This window comes from Astatotilapia calliptera, chromosome 12 (genome assembly GCF_964374335.1).
Source record: "Astatotilapia calliptera chromosome 12, fAstCal68.1, whole genome shotgun sequence".
Lineage (NCBI taxonomy): Eukaryota > Metazoa > Chordata > Actinopteri > Cichliformes > Cichlidae > Astatotilapia > Astatotilapia calliptera.
The window spans coordinates 23,875,149-23,897,943 of NC_137433.1; the positions used below are offsets into that span (position 1 = coordinate 23,875,149).

The 22,795-nt window shown below is 39.8% G+C and overlaps 2 protein-coding genes across 6 annotated transcripts; both read left to right on the top strand.

The window, feature by feature from the left end:
* The first annotated feature begins 93 nt into the window (after positions 1-93).
* On the top strand, positions 94-13,958 carry hnrnpk (heterogeneous nuclear ribonucleoprotein K). 5 transcript variants are annotated; one of them, XM_026186755.2, is made up of 17 exons: positions 94-179; positions 1,014-1,087; positions 1,209-1,362; positions 1,711-1,808; positions 2,133-2,189; positions 3,204-3,247; positions 4,804-4,876; positions 5,306-5,419; positions 5,605-5,733; positions 6,035-6,363; positions 8,052-8,099; positions 9,383-9,422; positions 10,544-10,559; positions 10,984-11,016; positions 11,109-11,176; positions 11,656-11,825; positions 13,078-13,958. In XM_026186755.2, the coding sequence occupies exons 3-17, from the start codon at positions 1,305-1,307 to the stop codon at positions 13,106-13,108; spliced, it is 1,308 nt and encodes a 435-aa protein (XP_026042540.1). In that variant the 5' UTR covers positions 94-179; positions 1,014-1,087; positions 1,209-1,304; the 3' UTR covers positions 13,109-13,958. The 5 variants fall into 5 exon arrangements, with proteins under 5 accessions (XP_026042540.1, XP_080165390.1, XP_026042542.1 ...); XM_080309264.1 differs by lacking the exon at positions 13,078-13,958 and adding an exon at positions 12,529-12,732; XM_026186756.2 differs by having other exon boundaries at positions 96-179; positions 1,299-1,362.
* A 1,225-nt stretch (positions 13,959-15,183) lies between these two features.
* Positions 15,184-20,557, top strand: qng1 (Q-nucleotide N-glycosylase 1). The gene is made up of 7 exons (XM_080309266.1): positions 15,184-15,310; positions 16,107-16,297; positions 17,727-17,877; positions 18,596-18,708; positions 19,150-19,293; positions 19,928-20,123; positions 20,203-20,557. The coding sequence occupies exons 2-7, from the start codon at positions 16,115-16,117 to the stop codon at positions 20,430-20,432; spliced, it is 1,017 nt and encodes a 338-aa protein (XP_080165392.1). The 5' UTR covers positions 15,184-15,310; positions 16,107-16,114; the 3' UTR covers positions 20,433-20,557.
* The last annotated feature ends 2,238 nt before the right edge of the window (positions 20,558-22,795 follow it).

The following is a 22,795-nucleotide window of genomic DNA, read 5'->3' on the forward strand; positions in this document are numbered from 1 at the left end:
AAACAGACTGGTATGTACCGCCTCGGTTCTCGTGATTGGCGTTCGTTGTAGCCAATCGGATTTATCGCCTGCTTGAGTCGCTCTCCGTTCAGCCAATCAGCACACGGTGAGTCGTCTTATCATTTTATTTCCAGGTTCGGTGGAGAAGGAAGAGGCAACTAGCGAGGTGTTTGCTGCAGGTTTGTGTTTTGAAGATATATATTTGTGCTTTTTGTTGTTGAACTGCACGGCTACTATAATGAGAACTACGCCTTTAATGTTTGTTTGCTTACTGTGTTGCTTGTTTGGTGCAACCCGCTCTGCTTGGCTGCGTTTGTGCTGAACCGAAATTAAGGCAACATGGCGAAAGTAGCTAGCTGCTAGCGTGCGCGACTTAGTGTACTCTTTGTATTGATCGATTGGTTATATTTTAGCAACTCGTTCGCGTTAGATCCGTGTCGCGTTACTGTTCGCATTTGAAGCGCTAAGTGGTGCAGAGTAGTAGGGAAGTTTTAAATTCCAATGTGAGCGCAAGAACTCGAAGCGTTTCACTGCGGGCTGGCTAGCTCCGCCGACGGCTAACCGCACCTTAGGCAACGGTCCCTATGTTAGCTTTAACCGGACCAGCTTACTTTCGATTTGGTCACCAGTTCAATATCTTTTGGCTGCTATTGGTTAATATAGTATATATTACTTATATTAAAAAAACAACCCTCGCCTTGTTGTTTTTAGCAATAAGTTATTTTTTGGTCTGCCATTATATGTTAGTGTTAACTATTTAACTCCTGATTATAAAGCTGTCGCGGTTTCTCCTCTCTTCAGCCAGACAAACCCCGTGCGTGATCACATTACAGCTGATAACATTTAGCATCGGTGTTCATTCTGATAACAGTGGTCTTAGTTGATTATCGGTCACTTCAGATAAAATATAAGAATTTAAACCCATCATTGGTGTTTACCGAACTGTCTTCTCGCGCTCTCTATTTATATGCCATCATTTCAGTATTTTAAATTAGCCTCTCCCTCTCTTTCAGGTCGCAGGAGTTGTTTGGTTCTTGCTCCGGTAGTTCCGCCTCTCAACACGCCCTTGTTCTCCTAATAAATATCGGTGAGTCTCTGGGATCGGCCAGTTTCTTCCATGTCAGTCCTGCGATCTACTTTACTCAGATGATTTGTCTAATTTCTTCATTTTTTTTTCTTGCTCTTACAATGATAACAAAAAACCTCAGCTCACAGGGGCCAGTTTTCTGCTTCTCCCTCCCAATTGCTACCATCTCTATCCCTGATCGAGGTGTTTGGCTCTTCTATTCTTCTGTTAGAAGACGATGGAGACAGATATTGATCAGCAAGAAGAGGCTTCATTCAGCAACACAGAGACTAACGGTAAAAACCTTATTTTAAAGTTTTGCATGTTGTTTAAATACATCAGATTTTGGACACGGTTGGCAAATCTGTGTATTTGGAGATTAAAGTAATTGCTTTTTTATGTTACAGTAAGGGATCTAAATATTCACTGGTCTATGTTTAAAATTGTGTTTGTGTATTAAAAGAAGTCTTTTCTTTCTTAGATGTGCAGAGGGAGATTTGTATATGTTTAGCTTATAATGGGAGAACAGTTTGAAATCACTTTTCTCTTTCGACTGAATAGTTAATTTATCTTGTTGAAGCGTGTGTGTGCACGTGCACGCTGGCGCAGTGTTGTCATGCTGTGTTTTTATCTCCTTTTGCCAGGTAAGCGCCCCGCTGAGGATGCAGATGAGCAGAAATCATTCAAGCGCTCCAGGAACTCGGATGAGATGGTTGAGCTTCGCATCCTCCTGCAGAGCAAAGTAAATCAGCTTCTCTTTCATTTCACATTTCATGTTGAATCCTTATGTGATTATTTATATTTTTGTCTCATTCTTGTGGGTAGCCCTTCAGTAAGACTGACAATGTCTCCTACTCAGACCATTTTGTTTTTTGTTTTTGTTTTTTAAATGTATTTTTCATGGTTTTCTTTCTGTTCACCTCATTACATTTATGCCTTTTGAATAATTAATTTCCAGGCTTCATTATATTCATAAAGTACTTCTCCTCACATTTAATTGTAATGTCTTTTAATTGCAGCACCATAATTAATATTTACTCTTCTTATCTGTTCTTTGTGTTTTTAGAATGCAGGAGCTGTAATTGGGAAGGGTGGCAAAAACATCAAAGCCCTGCGTACAGACGTGAGTACATCTATTCTATGCAGCCTGAATTTTAATTTTGTTTAGGATTTTAATTTTTTATTCTATAGTTTTTCTATCTCTCTCCTTCTCTCTTTCCACTGGCCTCTAAAACCTGACTAGCCTCTCTTATGGGACAGCAGTTTTTGTTTAAAATTTTTTTTTTTTTTTTTTTACAGTAATAGCTATTCAAATATATTTAAATATTTAGCTTTTGTATTTTCTTACATGTAAACAAGGCAAAGTTTCTAAGCCTCCTGTTCATTAGGTCCTCTGACAAACCAGTTGGGGTTGTGTTTATCTTTGTTTTTTGTTTTGTTTTTCTTCTCACATAAACATTATGTAATCATCTAAGCTAAACTATCCCTAGGCACAAAGGCCCAATTTCATGTCCATTTGTTTCTTCACAATGATAATTTATTGTCACACTGCTGATGTGGAAACACTGGTGCTCCTGTTAATTTAAATTTATGAGCACAGTGCTGAGTTTGTAAGGTCACCTGCTGCTCAAGCTAACTTTTTTTTTTTCCCTTCTTTTTTGTGTTTAGACAAACAGGCCAGTTGTTAATTCATTGAGTTTCATTGACTTTCTCTAGCCCTCAGCAATTTGTTGTCCCCCTCTTTTCTCACTGTCTCTGGTTTATTCCCCAACATTGAACTCTTCATGATAATGATATGCCATTACCCATTTTCCAATGTCACTTTTCCTCCTTTTCTCTCTTTGACAAACCAATCTCTGAGAGAATCAAATTAAAGTAACATTTGAACAGTGTAGAGCCTGTATATTAAAAATGTATTCCTCTTCCCTCTTCCCTCTCCCCTTGTTTATTATTTTACTGTTTACTTTTTTGCCCACTTCCTCCTCTGTTGCCCATGTTCTGGATGGCCCCTCCTGCGCCCGCCCACCTGACACCCTGGTTGGCCCTGCCCATAATCGTGCCCTGTCCTTAAATGGGCGCCTTACTTGATTGACATCTGTGCTCGAATGGCCCTGGCCCCTGCCCATGCCACGCCCAGTACAAAGCCAGTGTGTCAGTCCCAGACAGCAGTGGGCCTGAGCGGTATGTCCCTAAGCTCCTCCCTCTCACTGCCTGACTACAGGTCAAATAAACAAGAAGAAATGAATAGTCATCCTGCCTCTGTCCAGTCACTGTATTTTTAAACTACCTGTTCATACAATATATTAGCCTGAGTCAAAATGCCTAAATACCTTCATGTCCAAATCTGCCTGTTGATCCAGTAAAAGCCATGTGAACAACCTTTTATATGCCATTTTTAAAGTCACGTCAGCATTTAAACTTAGGCTGGTGTTGTCAGGGTTTTTCTGCCACTATCTTTTTAAATCTTTGCTATAATCTGTGCAATATGTCCGTGTGTTTTTGTGGTTCCTCTTTTGTTTGTTTGTTTGTTTGTTTGTTTGTTTGTTTGTTTTTAAGTTGATCATCTATCCTCTTTATCTTTCGTGTTTTCACTTCCCTCCCCCTTTCAGAGTGGATATACTGGTGTTATTTTTAATTTTTGTTAGTTTCATGTCCTCACTTGCTTCATCATCTCATTCCTTCCTTATGAAGCCCTTCTTTTATATTGATAAACTACAGTAGTCCATCCATTCTGAAATGCAAAAGGCAAGCTGAGATTCAAGTGTTGTGGTTTTTTTTTTTTTTTTTTTTTCCTTTCCTGTCTTCTGCTTTATCTGAACTTGGTTGACTGCTGAAGCCATTGAAAATACAGGATATCTCTGTCCTGCTCATTTTTGCATTCTTTGGTTTTATATTTATTGCTTCCTCCATCCCCTTAAAAAGCAAACAAAGCAAACTCGAGTGGTGGCAGACTTCATTTACCATGGTGTAATCTGCTCTTTTACTCTTCAACTGCCAACATTCTGCTCCCATGTAAAAACTGTGCTTAAGTTTTCCTCCTCAGTAACTAGTGTTTATTGTACTGTCACTAGGTGGGTGTGGACACCAACATTTTAACTACAAATTGACTGTCCAAACTATTTATTTATTTTAAAAAAAAGGAAAAAAAAGTTGCGTGTAATTTAAAAAAAAAAGCGATGGGGTTATTTATTTGATTTTCCTCTGCGATTTTAAACGTACTGTTTTGCGCATTTTGGGGTCTTTGTGGTCAAAATGTTTGTGGTTTGCATCCACCAAACTCTGCTTTAAGATTTTAGAGTTCTCTTTGGCACCATTGGTGCTCATTCCTGCCAGTTCCTCCTCAAACCTCCCTTGTCTCCCCTCTTCAGTGGTCACCAAATGCAGTCACTTTTCTTTGGGTCCTTTTAATTTTGTCTCTTTGCTTTCCTTCTCTGGACAAAGACTTTCCTTTTCATTGCATTGTTTGGGTGCCAGCTTTTTGCCAGTTACAGAGGTTAAAAAAACAACCTTGACCTAACATGTAAAGTTTAGAAAACCAAAAAAAAACTGGACGCAAATATTTAATTTAGCTGTGTTAGTCTCATTGAATCATTATTTGGTGTTTGACAGTTTTTTCTATGGCAAAAAGGGGGATGGTATGAATTCTATAATCTAAAATGTTGTTCCCTTCCTCCTGGGATGCCTTGCCGGCACCCCAACCCCACCCTCTAATTGTTACGCATGGATGAATTCTGAAGCATCCTGAGCATCAGTGCAGACATTGAAACTGTTGGAGAAATCCTGCTGAAGATTATTCCAACATTGGAAGAGGTGAGCACTTTTATACCCCCGTTTTATTTAATTATTTATTTTTCCCCCTCTGATTTTAAGTTATTGCAAAACTAGTTGTTGCAAATGTGAGTTGCTTTGAAAATTTCATATGCTTGTTGTAGGTGTGAGCGTGTTTGCCAGTATGTGGTTTTTAAGGTCAAACTTCACTTGTTTAAAGGCTTTCTGATTGCATGTGTCGGCAGTCTGATGTGACTATGTATAACACTGTTTCTATGTGCCTCTATCTACCATTAATTGGTTTTTTTGTTTTGTTTTTTTAAAGAATAAATATTAGAATTTTCCCTCTAAGAGTCTTAAGCTACATTTCAGGTTGAATATGCTCATGTGTTCCCATTGGCAATCAGGTGTATGAGGTAACGATGTATAAAATTTGTATTATGGTTTGAATATGTTAAATGTCCCGTGCAGTACCAGCAGTACAATGGGATGGATTTTGACTGTGAGCTCCGTCTGCTGATCCACCAAAGCCTGGCCGGTTCTATCATTGGAGTGAAGGGAGCCAAGATCAAGGAGCTGCGTGAGGTATCTTCAAAAAAATGGAGATTTGTTTTTGTTATGTTTGTACATTTTATATTATTCTTAGACTTGATTTAAATGCCATCTTTTGTTCATCTGTCTTTCCCTAATAAATGGACAGCCTTGGGATTTTGTTAAATGAGCATCTGTTTTCTTTGTCCATTCGTGTGTGTGTCTGTATTTGTCTCCAGAACACAAAGACCAGCATCAAGCTGTTTCAGGAGTGTTGTCCCCAGTCGACAGACCGTGTAGTTCTGGTTGGTGGTAAAACGGAGAGAGTGGTGGAGTGTATCAAGACTATGCTGGAGCTCATATCTGAAGTAAGGTTATCTATTCTGGAGTAGTTCATTTATGTATTTATCTTTGCAGCTATTTATATATTGAAAATTGCTGATCTATGGGAATTTTTTTTTTTTGTTTGTTTGTTTTTGTTTTTTTTTTGCCTTAGGTTTGGTTGGGAGTTTTAATTCAATATGAAATCCATGATAATTTCACAGAACTTAAACCATATAATAATAAATAATACATAAATAATAATATTGTTGCGCATGATCCCTCTATTTTCTTGTAAATTAAATTGACGCTCTGGGCAGGCCTGAATGTTCTGTTTCCCTGTTTCAGGCTCCCATAAAGGGCCGTACACAGCCCTATGACCCCAACTTCTACGACGAGACGTATGAATACGGTGGTTTTACCATGATGTTTGAGGAGAGAGGGGGTGGACGCAGACCAATGGGAGGTTTCCCAATGCGCGGTAGCCGGTCCAGCCATGGAGAGCGCAGCTTTGACCGAATGCCTTCAAGTAGAGGGGGAAGGGGACCCATGCCTCCGTCACGTCGAGATTACGATGAAATGAGCCCCCGCCGAGGTCCTCCCCCACCACATCCGAGTAGGGTTGGTAGAGGGAGTAGCCGTGGACGCAACATGCCAATGGGACACCCACACAGAGGGTAAGAGATGAGCACAGATAACATGCAGTTTGCTCCCCTGCTTTGCTTTTTCTTGTGCACAAATCAGTCTTGTCCCAAGGCATTCCCACTTAAGTGAGTTTGTTATAATAAGAATACATTGCCCATCTTGTAAGCATTCACTGATTTGCTTAATACTATAGAGCTTAATGACTATAGAGATTGACTGACCATGTGACTTTCGCGCATTGCATGCTGGATACTCGTGGCAAAGCAATGCATCAAACGCAAGCATTTGCAGCATTGCAAAACGTTCATTCTCCGGTTCCGATACCTTCTTTCTTTGTCCCCCAAAAAAGTTATGTACAAAACGAAGGAGAACAATGCCAGTCCGTACAAAGACAGACTTGATGAAAAGTCAAAGAAAAGATATGAGGAAAAAATCAAAGGAGTGAAAGGGTCAGACCCTTACGAGCACACAGAGTGGACAAAATATGTTAGTGTGCTGCCCAACTTTCACCACGCTCATATTTATAATTACACGGTTCTTGGAGTGAGTGCATACACTCATGAAGTTTAGTAACTTCAGGTCACTGCAACAAGCCCAGGTACAGTTTACTGACGGATGGGTACAGGACCTTGAAATGCACCGTGTAGAACGAAAGACCATCGTACGTATCATAAGTTTACCAGTCTCACAAATCGTCTTCATAAATACACATTCGTTAACCGTTTATTAATAGGACTTTAAGCTCAACAATAATTAAATAGTAGTGGAAATAATTTCTGATTCGCATTACAGAAATGTAGCAGTGACAATAATATTGTATGCTGTAATCGTCCTGGGCAATTAGTGATACAATAAACAAAGGAGCATAGTGCGACAGTTTCTGTTCAGCGCCAGACTTGCTTGTAACCTATATCACCAATTATGTTATGAAAATGACGTATTAACTACTACAAAACACTGACCTTTGTGGAAATTCTTGGGGCAGACTAACATGTGAGCTGGAGTGTTCTGGGACGTTATATTTGGTCTTTGAATGGCTGCAATCCAGGCCATCTGTCGCCTCTTTGTTACTTCGGAAACATGGCTCAAACAATTTCTCTTCAACGACGTAATCCGATTTAAAAAAAAACAAAAAAAAAAAACGATCTCTTTACCCGTCGGCTTCCCGTGGCTGTCATGCGACCGGCTATTGCAGTTAATAATACAACAGCTTCTTGACATTTTTGTGTTTCTTTTTATCGCTGTGTAATGTAATTTCAATTGAAAGCCTGCGTGCGCTAGTACCTCTTGCCACGAGTTCCCAGAATCCTTTGCGGTTTTACCCCTGAATGACGTCACATTTTCAATCTCTATATAAAATTTGAGTTCGAAGTTGAGTCCTTTCACTCCTGTTTAGCGCTTCTTGAGTTTGATAGGTTAAAAAAACAGCAACTCTATATTCAAGAGCACTTGCTCATTTTCCTACATGTCCATATACAGAGCTTAATCTCTTCAGGTGCCTTCTTTCCATTCAGATGCGTTCTGTTTAGGGTCAACTTGGTTCAGTTGTCTTGTGTAAGACGAACTAAGTCCAGTATTCTGTATGTTATTGAGTGGCTATCATTTCATTAAGTGTATGTGCTCATCATTGTCTGGGTGTGTTTGTATCTTTTTTTTTTTTTTTTTTTTTTTTTGTGCGTTTATTTGTTTTTGCCGACCCCCATCTCCATCTTGCCCACAGAGATGATCGTTACTATGACTCGTACCGCGGCTCAGATGAGAGGTCAAAGTAAGTTTCTGCCCCTAAACCTTTGACTAAACCTCCTAACTAATCTCAACAGGGATACTTTGACATTCTGATTTTCAGTTGGTTTGTATTACCTGCATTTGTCACATTATAAGTAGATGTTCTGTAATTCACTTCATGTTAACGCCAGTGGGATTTTGCCCATCGGTCTGTGTTTGGAGTGATTCGCTGCTGCTGAAAGCCTAAATTTACATTCACAAATGAAATGGACAATTTGTCTGGAGTTTATGAAAATTAATTGTTAAGGTATCCCCACATGTTTCCTCTGCTCTACATATTTTTCTGCTCATTTTTGAGAAACTAAAAGATTTACTCTTCTTTTGTATTGCTAACTACTAAATACTACAGTTTGTTTTTTTAGTACCCTAACCTTCATTCACATGTTCAGCCCATCTATTTGGAGTGCTTTGTAGGACAGTAGAGCAACACTGTATGACAAGCTCTTTCTTGTGATGGTAACACATTCATTGTGCTACTCATTAGATAGTTATTTTGTGGTGGTGTGTGAGGGTCATGTGCTGATGTGATGCTTGTCACTTACAGCCCCTGCTAAGAGGTATGCTTTCAATGCCAGCTTTTGATTTAAAAATATTTTTAATATATAGAGATGTATAATTTTGCTTCATTTTGGACTCTTAAATCCAACCTGAAGTAAACCAATTCAAGCAAATTATGTTGGGTGTCAAACTATGGGCGGGGCTATTAAAAATTCTAAAATGTAAGCTCTGCGATGACAAAACAAGAACAAAGCTATTATGATACCCTGACAGTAGCCTTGTTGATGATATCTCTAAGACTTTTTTATTATTAACAAAACGTGGGGAAAGAGTGTAGCAAAAGCACTACATGATATTAAGTTATGATGAGACTTTTATCACAACATTAACATCTGTGCATGTATGTTCTTAAGAAAAGAAAAAGTACAAAGTACATCCAAATGTGTTTCTTCAGTCTTCTTTATTTTAGCTCAGTCGTGTAGGGGGGGGAAATTCAGCAGCCCTTGGCTCTGATCATCATCACCACCACCTGTCACTCCTCTCACCATAACACTGTCAGAGCTGTTCCTGTTACTGTGTGGGAAGATGGCTGAGAGGAAATGTGTTTATACTGTAATCTTGCTCAGCGTGTGTGTGCAGTTTGACCTGGACCAGAAATTTTCTTTGGAATGTTGTCAAGCATTTTTCTAAGCTTTTTCTATTTCTTTCCACCCCAACCCACATCTCCCTCTCTCTGTGTTTCTGCCCACCCCTCCCTTCCATCACCAGTGACAGAAGAGGCAGACCGGATCGCTACAGCGATAGCATGGTTAGTGACCCTTTGCTAAATGCATGCGGCTCTGGTACTAGCATCTCATTGGGTGCCAGCGTCCACAACCTAGCATACTTGTTGGTCCTGTCGCCACACAATATGCTGTGATTGTCCCATTATCCTGTCATGACAATAATGGTTTATCAAGTCAGCATGTGATCAACTGCCATAACCAGAGGGATTTTTTTCTAGGTTTTCTTTCTGTACGTCTGTCTGAGGCGAATTTCTTAAAATTTGGCACAAGTTTGTTTGAACTAGAGTATGAACTGGTTTCATTTTGGTGGCCAAAGATCAAAAATAGTTTGAAACAGTTCATTATATATTGTGTAAGTGTGTAACCATGGAACTGATCATAAATGCCAAAGAGTATTAAATGGTTAAGTGATAACTTTACATACAGAAGGGCAGGGCTGGGCAGGATGTAAATTGAAATTTGATTGGTTGGCGGAAGGATAAAATAACAAGGTGGTAATTCTAGTTGACATTACGTCGTCACTCGTGCAAATGAATGTGCATACACTCAAATGAGCCATGGATCCAAGCTAGCTTTTGCATGGTGTAAACCATCCCACCAAATGACCGTAATCACCACAGCCGGAGACACCCCATAATAATCAGCTATAATTACCCTCTTACTGTGTACTTTTCACGGCCAGCCTGTTTTTCCTGTAAAGTGAGGGAGGATGTTGGAAGGGTAGGGAGGTAGGGGGTGGCCGTGGTTGGTTGCTAAGCACTAATAATGCTTTGTTGACAGACTGGAAGGTCTCTCTCCCTCATTCTCCCTCTCCCTCTCTGAGAGCTGGCAGGATACTGCCTGCCGTTGCTCAGCAACAGCTATTTGAATTGCTTGTTGCCCTGGTGACAGCAGCAGCTGAATAGCAGCTGAAAATGGGGGCTGATGGAGATGCAAGGAGAGATGGGGAGGGGGGATGGAGGGAGAGAAGGAGGAGGAGTCTGTATTATGGATGAAATACTGGGTGGCTTTTAGTTTAGTCTACTCCATGGATGCTGCAGCTTCAGCATCCGTGCATTTTTGCGTACGATCTGTGGGATGTAAAGATGAAAGGACTTCATTGTGCTGTATGTAACCGGTCTGTGTTTCTGTGTGTTTCTTACAGAGTGGCGGAGGATATGGTAAGTGCTAAACATCCTGTATTGCGTGACGAGGATGTGGTTACAATGCTGTTAACGTCTTAATCAACAGTACAGGTTGGAGAATTCTTAATAATTTAGTGTGGTGACAATAATTTTCTCATATGTTACAAATATAAATGGGCTAAAAGGATATTGCAGCTAATGAATTTGGGATATTAATTTAAATCTGTATTGTGAATTTTAAAGAAATTTGTTTGCAATGACATTTGATTTTAAACATGTTTCCAGCAAATGTTAAGGATTAGGTAGAGATTTAAATATGATTTAACACATTTCTTGATTTCTTTGCCATATGTACCCACTTATGGGTTTAAGTTTAGTATCAAGGGGGGTCATTTGAACAACTGTTGGCCTGTCTTGGTGGTGATCACTGAGTGTTCTTTTTGTTTCCTCTTCTGCTCAGATAACAGTTCCTCATGGGATAGCTACCAGTCAGGTGAGCCTCTACACTTCATCAGTCAACGTGATTAGAAAAGATTGCTTTTTTCTTCCCCCTTTTCTTACCTTTCCTCTTCTTCTTGCCATCAGGTGGTCGTGGCTCCTATAACGACATGGGTGGCCCTGTCATTACCACACAAGTGACGATCCCTAAAGATGTGAGTGAATGACAATATAGAACTGTAAACTTACACCTAAGGAAGATCTGTTTTATTTGTCTACTGTGCCCCATATTATAAAGATTGGAACTGTACATTGCAATCCAAGCATGTTATCTGCACTCTGTCATTATCATTATGACATTTAAGTGGCATTTAATTTTTTGTGTGTGTGAGAGTTGCTGTTAGGTGTGCAGCAGCTAAAATTTGCCAACAGAATATCCACAGTAGACAAGTCATTTAAGGTCCATTTATTGGTTTTATTAAAGAACTAACCACTACCTAAAATAATTTCAAGATGTATTTTCATTGATTTTTTTTTTTTTTTTTTTCCTGAGTAAAGCTTTTCTGTGTTTTGTGTCTCCAATTTGGATTTGTCAACCTACACGCACCTTTAGTCACAGAACCTAAAATAATTTAACATTTTGCCCGCCCCCTGTTCACCACCCCTCTTTTTTTTTTTTTTTTACTCGGTACAGTTGGCTGGCTCTATCATTGGTAAGGGAGGCCAGCGGATCAAACAGATCCGCCATGAGTCTGGGGCCTCCATCAAGATTGATGAACCTCTGGAAGGTTCTGAGGACCGAATCATTACCATTTCTGGCACCCAGGATCAGATCCAGAATGCCCAATACCTCCTACAGAACAGGCAAGTCCTGACATGGGCTCGGTATATTCCAGTGACTTTTATCCTGTTTTCGATTTAGAAATTCTTGGTCTAGCATGCTGGTGGTAGTTATATCTTCAAGTTGTGTTTATAAGGCTCAGTAACTTGTAATGTTAGTTTTGAACTTTTAGAAAACCTCAGTCAAACTGTTCAGTGGTCAACTGACCTCTCATGAGTGAGGGTTGCATCATTAAAAGTATAATGCAACCCTCTCAGAAAGTGCATTCTTGTTTACTTATGCTGAGAAGAGCTGCTCATGTGTGAAAGATTAACTTTCCCTCAATTCATTGAACCTCACATTAATAGGGGAAAGGTTTGGTTGAGGTTGTAAATATGTTATATTGAAATTACATTCTGTTAGTCCACTTTTCGTTGGGTTTCTGAAATTCTGTTGCCTGCTGTCTTTTCTTCACTAACCCCCTTCCTTTCTTCCCATGCAACGTGCAACTAGTACAAACCTTCCTCTTACATGAAATGGCTGTGACGGAACAGACAAGCTTTAACAGCTGTTGTACATATCACGTAACATGTTTATTTTTGTTTTGTTTTTGTTTTAAGGGTTGATGTGATAGGCATATTTCGTTGACTGTCACATCTGTCCCCTGAAATATGATTGTTAAATTATTATGAAAAAAAAAAAAGCAGAAAAAAGAAAACAGTCCGTTTGCCATCAGAGCCGTTTCACTGTGAAGCAGGGAGTGGATTGATTCTTCCCCTGGCTGCTGCTGTGTGGAAGACTAGTGATTTTGTTGTTTTTAGTTAGAGCAACCGACAACAAATCACAGTCTGCCAAATAGCACAGGCTCCTCCTCTTCTGTCTCCCTTGGCAACCAGTAGGCACGTATAATACACACTACTTCCTTGTTGATGCTACTGCCCGAATGCTAATACAGCTGTAGACCTGCCGCCCTTTCTCTTGAGTAGGGTAGTGTTGCCATGCTAACTAACCCTTCCTCCCTCTTCCTTTCTCTCCTTCCTCCCTTTCAGTGTGCTGCACCTGCTTAGACACAAGGGCTAACCACACCCTGCTATTTTCCTCGTCTTCCTCATTCTCTTTCAGGCACTTCAGTCACATCTTCATCCTCTCTTTCTTCTGCCTCTCCTATTTGCTGCCTCTTTCCACTCCACATTCATGCTCCCACTCATATTTACAATTCCATTGGCTTGCAATGTGCAACGTTCCCCCCCCCCCCTTGTGTGTGTGTTGTTTATTTTCTCACTCTTTTTATTTCAGTGTGAAGCAGTACTCTGGTCATTTGCTGTAGACCAAGGAGGCTCAAAGTGAAGAAGAATGAGATTGCCCCTCCTTCCTCAACCTTTCTGCCCTTCCCAGCACATCACCTTCAGACTATTCTGGATTGTGGGTGTCTTTTGGTTTTTTCTTAATCTTATTTTTGTATTTTTTAATGAAATAAATGTCCAACATTCCTGTGCATAAGAGAAAATGTAGATGTTCTGCATTTTTAAGAGTGTAATCCATTAGTTTATCAGATACACACTTGCTTTTTTCTAACACAGATAACAAATTATCCTTCAGACTTTTCACAGAAATAAACATAACCTTTATTTTTTGGATGGCTTTGTGTTTTTGTTTTTGTTTTTTGTTTTTTAATGACGCGTGTGTGTTTGTGACTTGGTGGAAATCTATCTTTTGTGCGTACATGTAAGCACATGTCAGCGTGTGTGGGTTTGGTGTGCTTTCTGTAGTCTATATTGGTTCCTTCGCACCCAGTTGTACTACATTACCACTCTGTGCAACATGCAGAACGTAAGCTTATTCTTTTTATTTTATTTTCGAGAGCTGTGGGGGACTTAACCCTTTCAGACTGGATTTTTGGGATGTTTATGTTGGGATTTGTGTGAATATAGCAGTTGTCTGATGAAACAGCTGAAATCTTTGATTTTTTTTTGATTTTTTTTTTCCTCACAAATGGGGAAAAATGTAGCTAGAAATTTGTTGGCATTTTATTAGAACGTTGGAAGGAGAAGAGGGGGGGGAAAAAAGGATATTGAACCTCATTGTCCCTGCAGTTTCCTGCTCTCCATGTGCCCATGCTGTAGACTCCCCATTTTCAAATTACAAGATGAATAAAGATGATGCCACTTTTTACTAAATCTTGAACTTCTGTTTTTATTAATTCACATTTCTGGTCTATATCAGTTTCTAAGTGTTTTTAGTTAAATGCTGTTTTATTAATATACTGCCAAACAACAACAGTTGCTTAAAGGCACTTTATATTGTATGATAAAGACCCAACAATACTGCAGGCATGTGATTGAAGAGTGAGTATGTGAGTGCAACCTCAGATGAACAACATGACATATCACACTCATTATTTAACAAAACATTCAAATTGTAGACCCTGTGCTTCTGTAGAACCATTTTCTGTACAACTGATGGAGGACTGTAATGTCTGAGATGTATCTCTTGGGGTTTTTTGAGCATCTGAGCATTTCACAGGAACTTGTATTCCTGGGAATATGGGTAACTATAATGTTTGGAAATGACCTTTTAACCCTTGTCAGACTGATCTTAGAGAAGCATCAGTTGCTTCTCTAAGATCATTGCTGATGTCTTTCTTCTTTGGCAATTTGTTAACGCACACCAGAATGCTCCAGACAAATACACTACTATAACTTGTGCTTTTGTAGAGGTGCTCGCACCTGCTGATGATAAACACATTTGCTCACCATCACCTGGCCACAACTTCATTTTTCATACAGAAGCAGTAAGAGTGTGCTTAGTTTTTCACACACTGACTACATTTTGGGTTAGTTTCCGTTAGATAACACCACGATGTAATATGGCATGTGTTGTTGTTCATCTGAGGCTGTATTTACCTCATTTTAACACCCAGCAAGAACCACATTTTATATTCAGACGTGTAAAACCTTAGAACTGAAAGAGAGTGGAATTTATTTCACTTTCTTTAATATGAGTCCCCCCCCCCCCCTAAAAATAAATAAATAAAAAGAAAATAAATTCAAATATTTTCCGGTGAGTTCAAGAAAAGCAAAATACACTCACAATAGACTCTCGGAGTAAATGTATGAAAGTTTGACTGAATAATTACTCAGATTGTTTTGTTATTAAAATTTTTACTTAATAATTTTGTGTTGATCATACTCAGCCAGCAGAAATAAATCTATTGATTTATATTTTTTTCTTTCCTTTTCTTAAAAAACAAATAGAGAAGTTAATTCTTATTGGCTCACCAGATCGTCCTCATGTGGTGTTATTACAGTCATTTACCTCAAATCCCCTCAAACCATGAGATTTATGCCACCATATTTGAGACATTTTTACACCAGCAGGCAGTTGGAACGGACGTTGCTTTGTTGTTTCCTCTCTTAGCTTCTTGTGATTGGTTCACTAACCAGCTAAGGCCACAAGCGAGGCTCTGATTGGTCAATAGCTGGAAACCAGGTAGTGGGAACAGTAGAGCGCGGGTGTCGTGCTTTCGTCGGTGAGTAGCAATAGCTTGCACAGGAATAAAAAAAAGTACTGCTGCCCACTGCGTTTATATTAGAACACAGTTTTTATAATTTAATGACGATGACTGTATACGCTCAGAAATGTCCTTAATGGTCGTGAAACTCCAGAGACCGCGTGCGTGCTCCGGTAGTTGCACTTTGCACCTACAGGTTTCTCAAATAAACGCGATGGCGTAAAATTGGCCTGCATAACAAATAATTAAGCCTTAAAAATGAATGAAACATATAAGTGAGAGGCAAATCATGTTCACTGAGGAGAGGAGTAGAAAATGGGGTTCATTCAGCAGGCAACCGGAGCTGTGCGTCACTGCGAACATTAACGCACAGTCATCAGATACTTGAGAACTCCTGGAGGGGTGTAATTGTCTTCTTTTAGGGAAAAGGAATAGGAGTGACGTCGGTCAGACATGCGTCGCTTTTATGTTTGAAGTGCTTACACAGGATGAATACCTGAACCTTCAAAATAAATCCACGTTTCTTTTAAATGTTGGCCCAAAGCACTTCATTGTGGAGAATGTTATTAGACGATTTTTGTTCTTTTTTTATAATCTGCATCCATTTTTTGGTCATTATTTTTATTATTTCAAATAATGAATCTTTAGTTTGTAAAGGACTTACTCAATCCATACATGTTTCATCAGCTCTAGTCTTTGCATATATTAAAGATAGTTGTGTTTATCCCCACACTTACATTCGTGGACTCTTCTTATTTCCACAGAGGAGTGCATTCATACTATGCATGCTTGTTTTAATTTCTGCTCCTTACAGTCTCCATCATGGAGCCTCTGTTACCAGGAGAGTCTGGCCAGTTCATAGCAGAGCAGAGTCGGGATGTGTTTGTCGAGGATGAAGGAGTGCAGAAGGTGGCGGAGATGCTTTACGGTCTCCAACACAGTGACGAGCTGACAGCCAGTGGCTGGAAGAAAGCAAATCCATTGGCCCCAGCACCCACATCTGACCAGGGGAGTGTACTAGTACCCAGGCTATGAAAAGATTCTTCATAGTATACAGTATTGTGCAAAAGTGCTGAGCCATCCTTCATTTCTTTATGTTTTGCTTCCAAGGAGCCAGAGTTTCTTGCAATGTTTTAAAATGGTTTTAAGCAATAGTTCTTCAGTCCTTCTGAAAACCTTTCAGAAGATTTTCTTCCATCATTTTCATCATTTTTTTTCCACCAGTTTCTGGTTTTCTATCAGTCCTGAATATCCCTATCTACTGTCTCTGTCTTTGGCGGTTCATCAGTTTTCCCTCCAGATGTCGACCTCCGTGTGTTCCCTAGCTTTTCCCTTGGTTATACCTATATATAAGTTAGACCAAGCATTATATCTGCTATAGTCAGGGGTGCACATAAGTGGTCCGCAGGTGCGCATTCACTGTCAAAATAAAAGACGCGCACCAGATAAGAAGTTGCAATGCGCGTTTGCGTCCATATAAAAGGCACTGTTTTTTTCCGCTAGAGTGGGATTTTCACGGCGTATTCTGCACCACATCTCTGTGTGTTCATCATTTGTTTGAAGCCAGCTCACCTCCTGCAACCACTTTTCCGAGAATACGCGCTTCTTTTGCGGTTCGGACTCCTTCTGACATTTCGTTGGAGGTGGAGGAAAACCAAAGTAATTGCTTAAAGGAGCTTCTTCGACATTTTTAAGAGTTCTAAACAAACGTCTGTCCTCCTCCAGAAAATCTTATGTACGCAAACGCGCGTTGCAACTTCTTATCTGGTGCGCGTTTTTTTTATTTTGAAGGCGAATGCGCACCTGCGGACCACTTATGTGCAGCCCTGACTATAGTGCTATGCCGAAGTCTTGAGTCACCCCTCATTTCTTTATATTTTGCTTCCAGGGAGCCATATTTTCTTATAATTTTTGAAGTGCTCTTGAGACATTCCCTTTTAAGCTGTCTTTGGGCATTGGCTGCTTTTTCACTTCATTTAAGTCCGGTCCTTGTACCTAGCCATAATAACTTAGTGGTTATTATTGTGAAATTTAAAAAAAGAAAAGAAAAAAGGTTTTAAGGGGGGTTTATTTAATAGTTGCAGCTAATCAGGTGGTGAGATTGTGAATATGTGTTGCTTTACTCTGTTTTATATTACCATAAATATAAAGTACTAAGGTTTTCAACTGTTGTCTGGACACAATGAAGGATTTATGAAATGATTGTATCTACTGACATCCAGAATTAATCAAAAAGACAGTAGCTGCAGTGGTCTTTGATTGTATTTTGTATGGGTACAGGTTTTTAAAATATTGACTAAAACACTAATTTAATACAAATTTTTAAAACCTCAGTGGAGAAACCCTGTCTCTTTTGGACAGTGTGTTACAGTATATTCACTTTTCTTTCCTTTTTTTTGTATACTTTCTTAATAATTTGTGCAATTTACCACTGCAGGCATTGAACTGGGTATTTGTAGTAGACACCATGAACTTTTCCTTTTGGCCAGAGGAAGAAACCCAGCAATGTGAGGTGACTTATAAAGGCACCACATACACAGGCTACATGACCCTGTGTGCTGCCATCACCAGAGCCATGGAAGAAGGTAAGAGTACATACCTGTACATCCACTTAGTTACTATATTATACAGACTTATAGAAAATAGCAGTAGGCAACTCACAGCACTTTCTATTTTAAGGTAAAGACTCTTCAGCATTATACATAGAAAGCCAGAAATGTAACAATCCTTGATGAGCATAAACATGAAGGATGGAAATGTCAGATTTATAAATTGTTTGCCGCTGTGACTGTTTGCAGCAAAGTTACAACCATGCTCTTACCTTTACTTCATACATAATTTTAGGTGTTTTAATCCTAGTCTCTGGAGAACAAAATGTATATTTTGATTGTCCCTCTATTCTGTGCAGTTTTGTTATTACCCATTATCGTGTTTGTGCCCTTTATTTGAACTACGACTGCTGGGAAATTGCTTGTAGCTCTGCATGTGCCTTTGCATCATTTATAATTAGCATGAATGACTCCGGATATGAATCAATTATGTCTCATATGGAATAGCTCTCAGTGTGTGGTCGCCATGGCCTTTATAATTACAAGAGATTTTCTCAGAAAAGCACAGGTAGTTTGGCTCCAGTGTGAATCTCGGGGTGGGGGGTTGACAGCGTGAGATCAGAGCAAATTATGTATTTTGAGTCTATTGTGAGCAATGGCCACTGTCAAGTTATATTCTTATTATTGCACACCGAGGGTAGCTCCTGTTTTAAGATTAATCCACCTAGCACCTTCTCTTCTCCACACTCCACAGGTGTACCTATTACTGATCCAAAGTATTTCTCTCAGATGAACGTGGAGGAGTTGGGACGTGTCCTTCGGTCAGACAATGAAACACCCATGCCGATGCTGCGGGAGCGTCACCAGGTTCTGATATTAATACGATATTCAAATAATGATTCAATTGGTCAATATATGGATTTCAGTAATGCTTCAGTTTTGATTTTACTTTGCTTTTTTACTTTCTTTAAATCTAAAAGCTGTCTTTTCAGTCAGGGCAGTCTCAGCATTTACAAAATGAAAGGAGTGCTTTTTAAAGCAACAGTGACTTTTTCTTTTAGAAATAAACAAGGTTTTACATTCCTCTATTCAACATCATGGTACATATATTCATATTTGGCACATTTTTCTGCCTTTCTTTGTATGAAATGTCAAATTTTATTTTGATATTAAGCAAGAAAAGTGATTTTATGGTTCAATTAATTATTGAGTCTGTTAGTTTTGTTACATTTATAAACACAAATTTAAATTGTGGCGCTTTCTGCCTGTTACATTTAAAGAAGCCACCTGCTGAATCTTTTTAACAAGGTGCTGACAGAAGGCGGCCGTGTGCTGCTGGAACATGGTGGAAGCTTCCGCAGTTTTATCAGCCAAGCCGGAAACGACGCCCAGAAGATGGTGGAGCTCATTGTGCAGAAGATCCCCTCGTACAGGGATGAGGCTACATATGAGGTGAGAGTTTAGCAGGATCATTGTACAAATTAGGAACCTCTTCTAATTGGGAATGTGCAAAAAATAAAAGAGACGCCCTCTATTTGCTGCACTAGTTTGGCTTTTCAGAAATGTCAAGTTGGTACAAGAGGAAAGGGTTGGAATGATTAACTTATTTACAGGTTTTTAGATACTAATACAATCACTTATGGTTGAATAGGTCACAGTGAGCAAGCATAAAACTGTAATTTCCCCAAATATTTGGAAAACTGATCTTTTTATTAGTACGGAGCATAAATACATAACTGTGCAGATACTTTGAGTTTTCAGCCTAATGATACAGCCTGTATATTGCTTTATAGATTATGCACAATGCATAATACATATTAAATGCATATATGAAATATATGTGATCAAATATATGCATTTGGAGAATTTAAAATAAATTGTGATGTGAGAGTTCCACCTCCTGGTCAAATACAGTGCAGCAACACTGATGCTGTCAGTTTATTACACAGTCAGAGGAGAGCATTATACTCTTTGACGTTATTTCTTTAATTTTATATTTGTGTAAGAACACCTGCCAAATTATAAATATTTGTGGCCTAAGGACAAATACGATGTTGATATTTTGTCACTTTCTTGGTTGCGTAAGGGTAAAAGGATTTCATTCTACAAGCGAGCCCAGATTCTTGTGGCAGATTACTGGGGCCTCATGGCGGCCAGAGGACAGGGTGACATCATTAACATGGATTGGCTCACCATGTTTGCTGACTACAGGGTTCCTCAGGCGCTTGTCTACTTAGGAGCTCTACGATACTCTGATACGCTGATGCAGGCGTTGAAGAACGGTGAGACAGTAGTGTGTCTATGCACTTGTTTCTCTTACTGAAGATAATATTTCAAATCACAAGATATAATTGCTTTCAGGTGAGCTTCTGTCTTCAGGAGACCGGAGAGAAGTAGAGATCCGAGGTTGTTCCATTTGGTGCGTGGAGCTGATCAAAGACCGTCTCCACAAGCTGGTGCAGGAGAGAGATGGACAACCCTGCAGTGTGAACTCGGTTATCATCGACTTTTACCTGTGGCCTTACGCCAAGCAGCACCACAAAGAGATGGCCCACATTCCCATACACCACACACGCTGTATTTACTATTGATGAGCTGGCTGGCAGCCGTACATACAGGAGGCTGCACTTCTCAGTCTGCCGCTCGCTGGGCTGAAGCCAAGCACATCTCTGTGCCAGGTATACAGTGGGGCAAAAAAGTATTTAGTCAGCCACCGATTGTGCAAGTTCCCCCACTTAAAATGATGACAGAGGTCAGTAATTTGCACCAGAGGTACACTTCAACTGTGAGAGACAGAATGTGGAAAAAAAAAATCCATGAATCCACATGGTAGGATTTGTAAAGAATTTATTCATAAATCAGGGTGGAAAATAAGTATTTGGTCAATAACAAAAATACAACTCAATACTTTGTAACATAACCTTTGTTGGCAATAACAGAGGTCAAACGTTTACTATAGGTCTTTACCAGGTTTGCACACACAGTAGCTGGTATTTTGGCCCATTCCTCCATGCAGATCTTCTCGAGAGCAGTGATGTTTTGGGGCTGTCGCCGAGCAACACGGACTTTCAACTCCCGCCACAGATTTTCTATGGGGTTGAGGTCTGGAGACTGGCTAGGCCACTCCAGGACTTTCAAATGCTTCTTACGGAGCCACTCCTTTGTTGCCCGGGCGGTGTGTTTTGGATCATTGTCATGTTGGAAGACCCAGCCTCGTTTCTTCTTCAGAGTTCTCACTGATGGAAGGAGGTTTTGGCTCAAAATCTCACGATACATGGCCCCATTCATTCTGTCCTTAACACGGATCAGTCGTCCTGTCCCCTTGGCAGAAAAACAGCCCCATAGCATGATGTTTCCACCCCCATGCTTCACAGTAGGTATGGTGTTCTTGGGATGCAACTCAGTATTCTTCTTCCTCCAAACACGACGAGTTGAGTTTATACCAAAAAGTTCTACTTTGGTTTCATCTGACCACATGACATTCTCCCAATCCTCTGCTGTATCATCCATGTGCTCTCTGGCAAACTTCAGACGGGCCTGGACATGCACTGGCTTCAGCAGCGGAACACGTCTGGCACTGCGGGATTTGATTCCCTGCCGTTGTAGTGTGTTACTGATGATGACCTTTGTTACTTTGGTCCCAGCTCTCTGCAGGTCATTCACCAGGTCCCCCCGTGTGGTTCTGGGATCTTTGCTCACCGTTCTCATGATCATTTTGACCCCACAGGATGAGATCTTGCGTGGAGCCCCAGATCGAGGGAGATTATCAGTGGTCTTGTATGTCTTCCATTTTCTGATGATTGCTCCCACAGTTGATTTTTTCACACCAAGCTGCTTGCCTATTGTAGATTCACTCTTCCCAGTCTGGTGCAGGTCTACAATACTTTTCCTGGTGTCCTTCGAAAGCTCTTTGGTCTTGGCCATGGCGGAGTTTGGAGTCTGACTGTTTGAGGCTGTGGACAGGTGTCTTTTATACAGATGATGAGTTCAAACAGGTGCCATTCATACAGGTAACGAGTGGGGGACAGAAAAGCTTCTTACAGAAGACGTTACAGGTCTGTGAGAGCCAGAGATTTTCCTTGTTTGAGGTGACCAAATACTTATTTTCCACCCTAATTTACGAATAAATTCTTTACAAATCCTACCATGTGGATTCATGGATTTTTTTTTCACATTCTGTCTCTCACAGTTGAAGTGTACCTCTGGTGCAAATTACTGACCTCTGTCATCATTTTAAGTGGGGGAACTTGCACAATCGGTGGCTGACTAAATACTTTTTTGCCCCACTGTACATACAAACAGACTTCTCTTTGGCTGCAGTGGAAACAGCTGTGAAGTGTTAATGCAGCGTGTCTTTCTGAGTGGGCACTGCTGTTCATTTCCGGTCTCAAATATGTCGGTCATATTTTCTCACAAACCTCTCGATGTGGAGAAAATGATCATATTATGCCAATCTGCGTATGCTCTGCAAGTATATAACAGTCTAACAATAAATGATATTCATCAAACTGGAGGAGGATTAGAGTACTTTGGTTTTTGATACTGTCTTTCTTTTTTAAAAGGAGTGTAATCAGAGTGTTTTTTAAATTCAGTGTAGTCAGTATTATGCATTTCATGAGTGCAAATGGATAAGCCCGATGTTAACATGCAGCTCTTTTTACTTCTCTCTTTTTTTTCTTGGTAACATAAAGCCTTTGGTCATTTCTCTTTTCAGTGAAATATTATTTAATACAAGTTATATAGAGGCATCTTGCTTTCTGCTCCTCTTTGAAAAGGGAACAGAAAAAAGTGACAGCCTGCACTGAATATAGCAAAAATGTGATGAAAGATGGAAACCTTCCTCAGATGAGAGATTTCTGCAGTCTGCATAATGAAGGAGTACAGATATTGTGTTAAGCTGAATATTGAGAGGCTTAAGCTAAAATTTGAAATAATAATAAATTATCTAGCAGAT

Excerpts from the sequence above, each read along its gene's own strand:
- hnrnpk (XM_026186755.2), top strand. The coding sequence starts at position 1,305 with ATGGAGACAGATATTGATCAGCAAGAAGAGGCTTCATTCAGCAACACA. Across the intron at positions 8,100-9,382 it reads GGCTCAGATGAGAGGTCAAA|TGACAGAAGAGGCAGACCGG; the intron begins GTAAGTTTCTGC and ends TTCCATCACCAG. Across the intron at positions 11,177-11,655 it reads AAGTGACGATCCCTAAAGAT|TTGGCTGGCTCTATCATTGG; the intron begins GTGAGTGAATGA and ends TACTCGGTACAG.
- qng1 (XM_080309266.1), top strand. The coding sequence starts at position 16,115 with ATGGAGCCTCTGTTACCAGGAGAGTCTGGCCAGTTCATAGCAGAGCAG. Across the intron at positions 19,294-19,927 it reads GGGATGAGGCTACATATGAG|GGTAAAAGGATTTCATTCTA; the intron begins GTGAGAGTTTAG and ends TGGTTGCGTAAG. Across the intron at positions 20,124-20,202 it reads GATGCAGGCGTTGAAGAACG|GTGAGCTTCTGTCTTCAGGA; the intron begins GTGAGACAGTAG and ends AATTGCTTTCAG.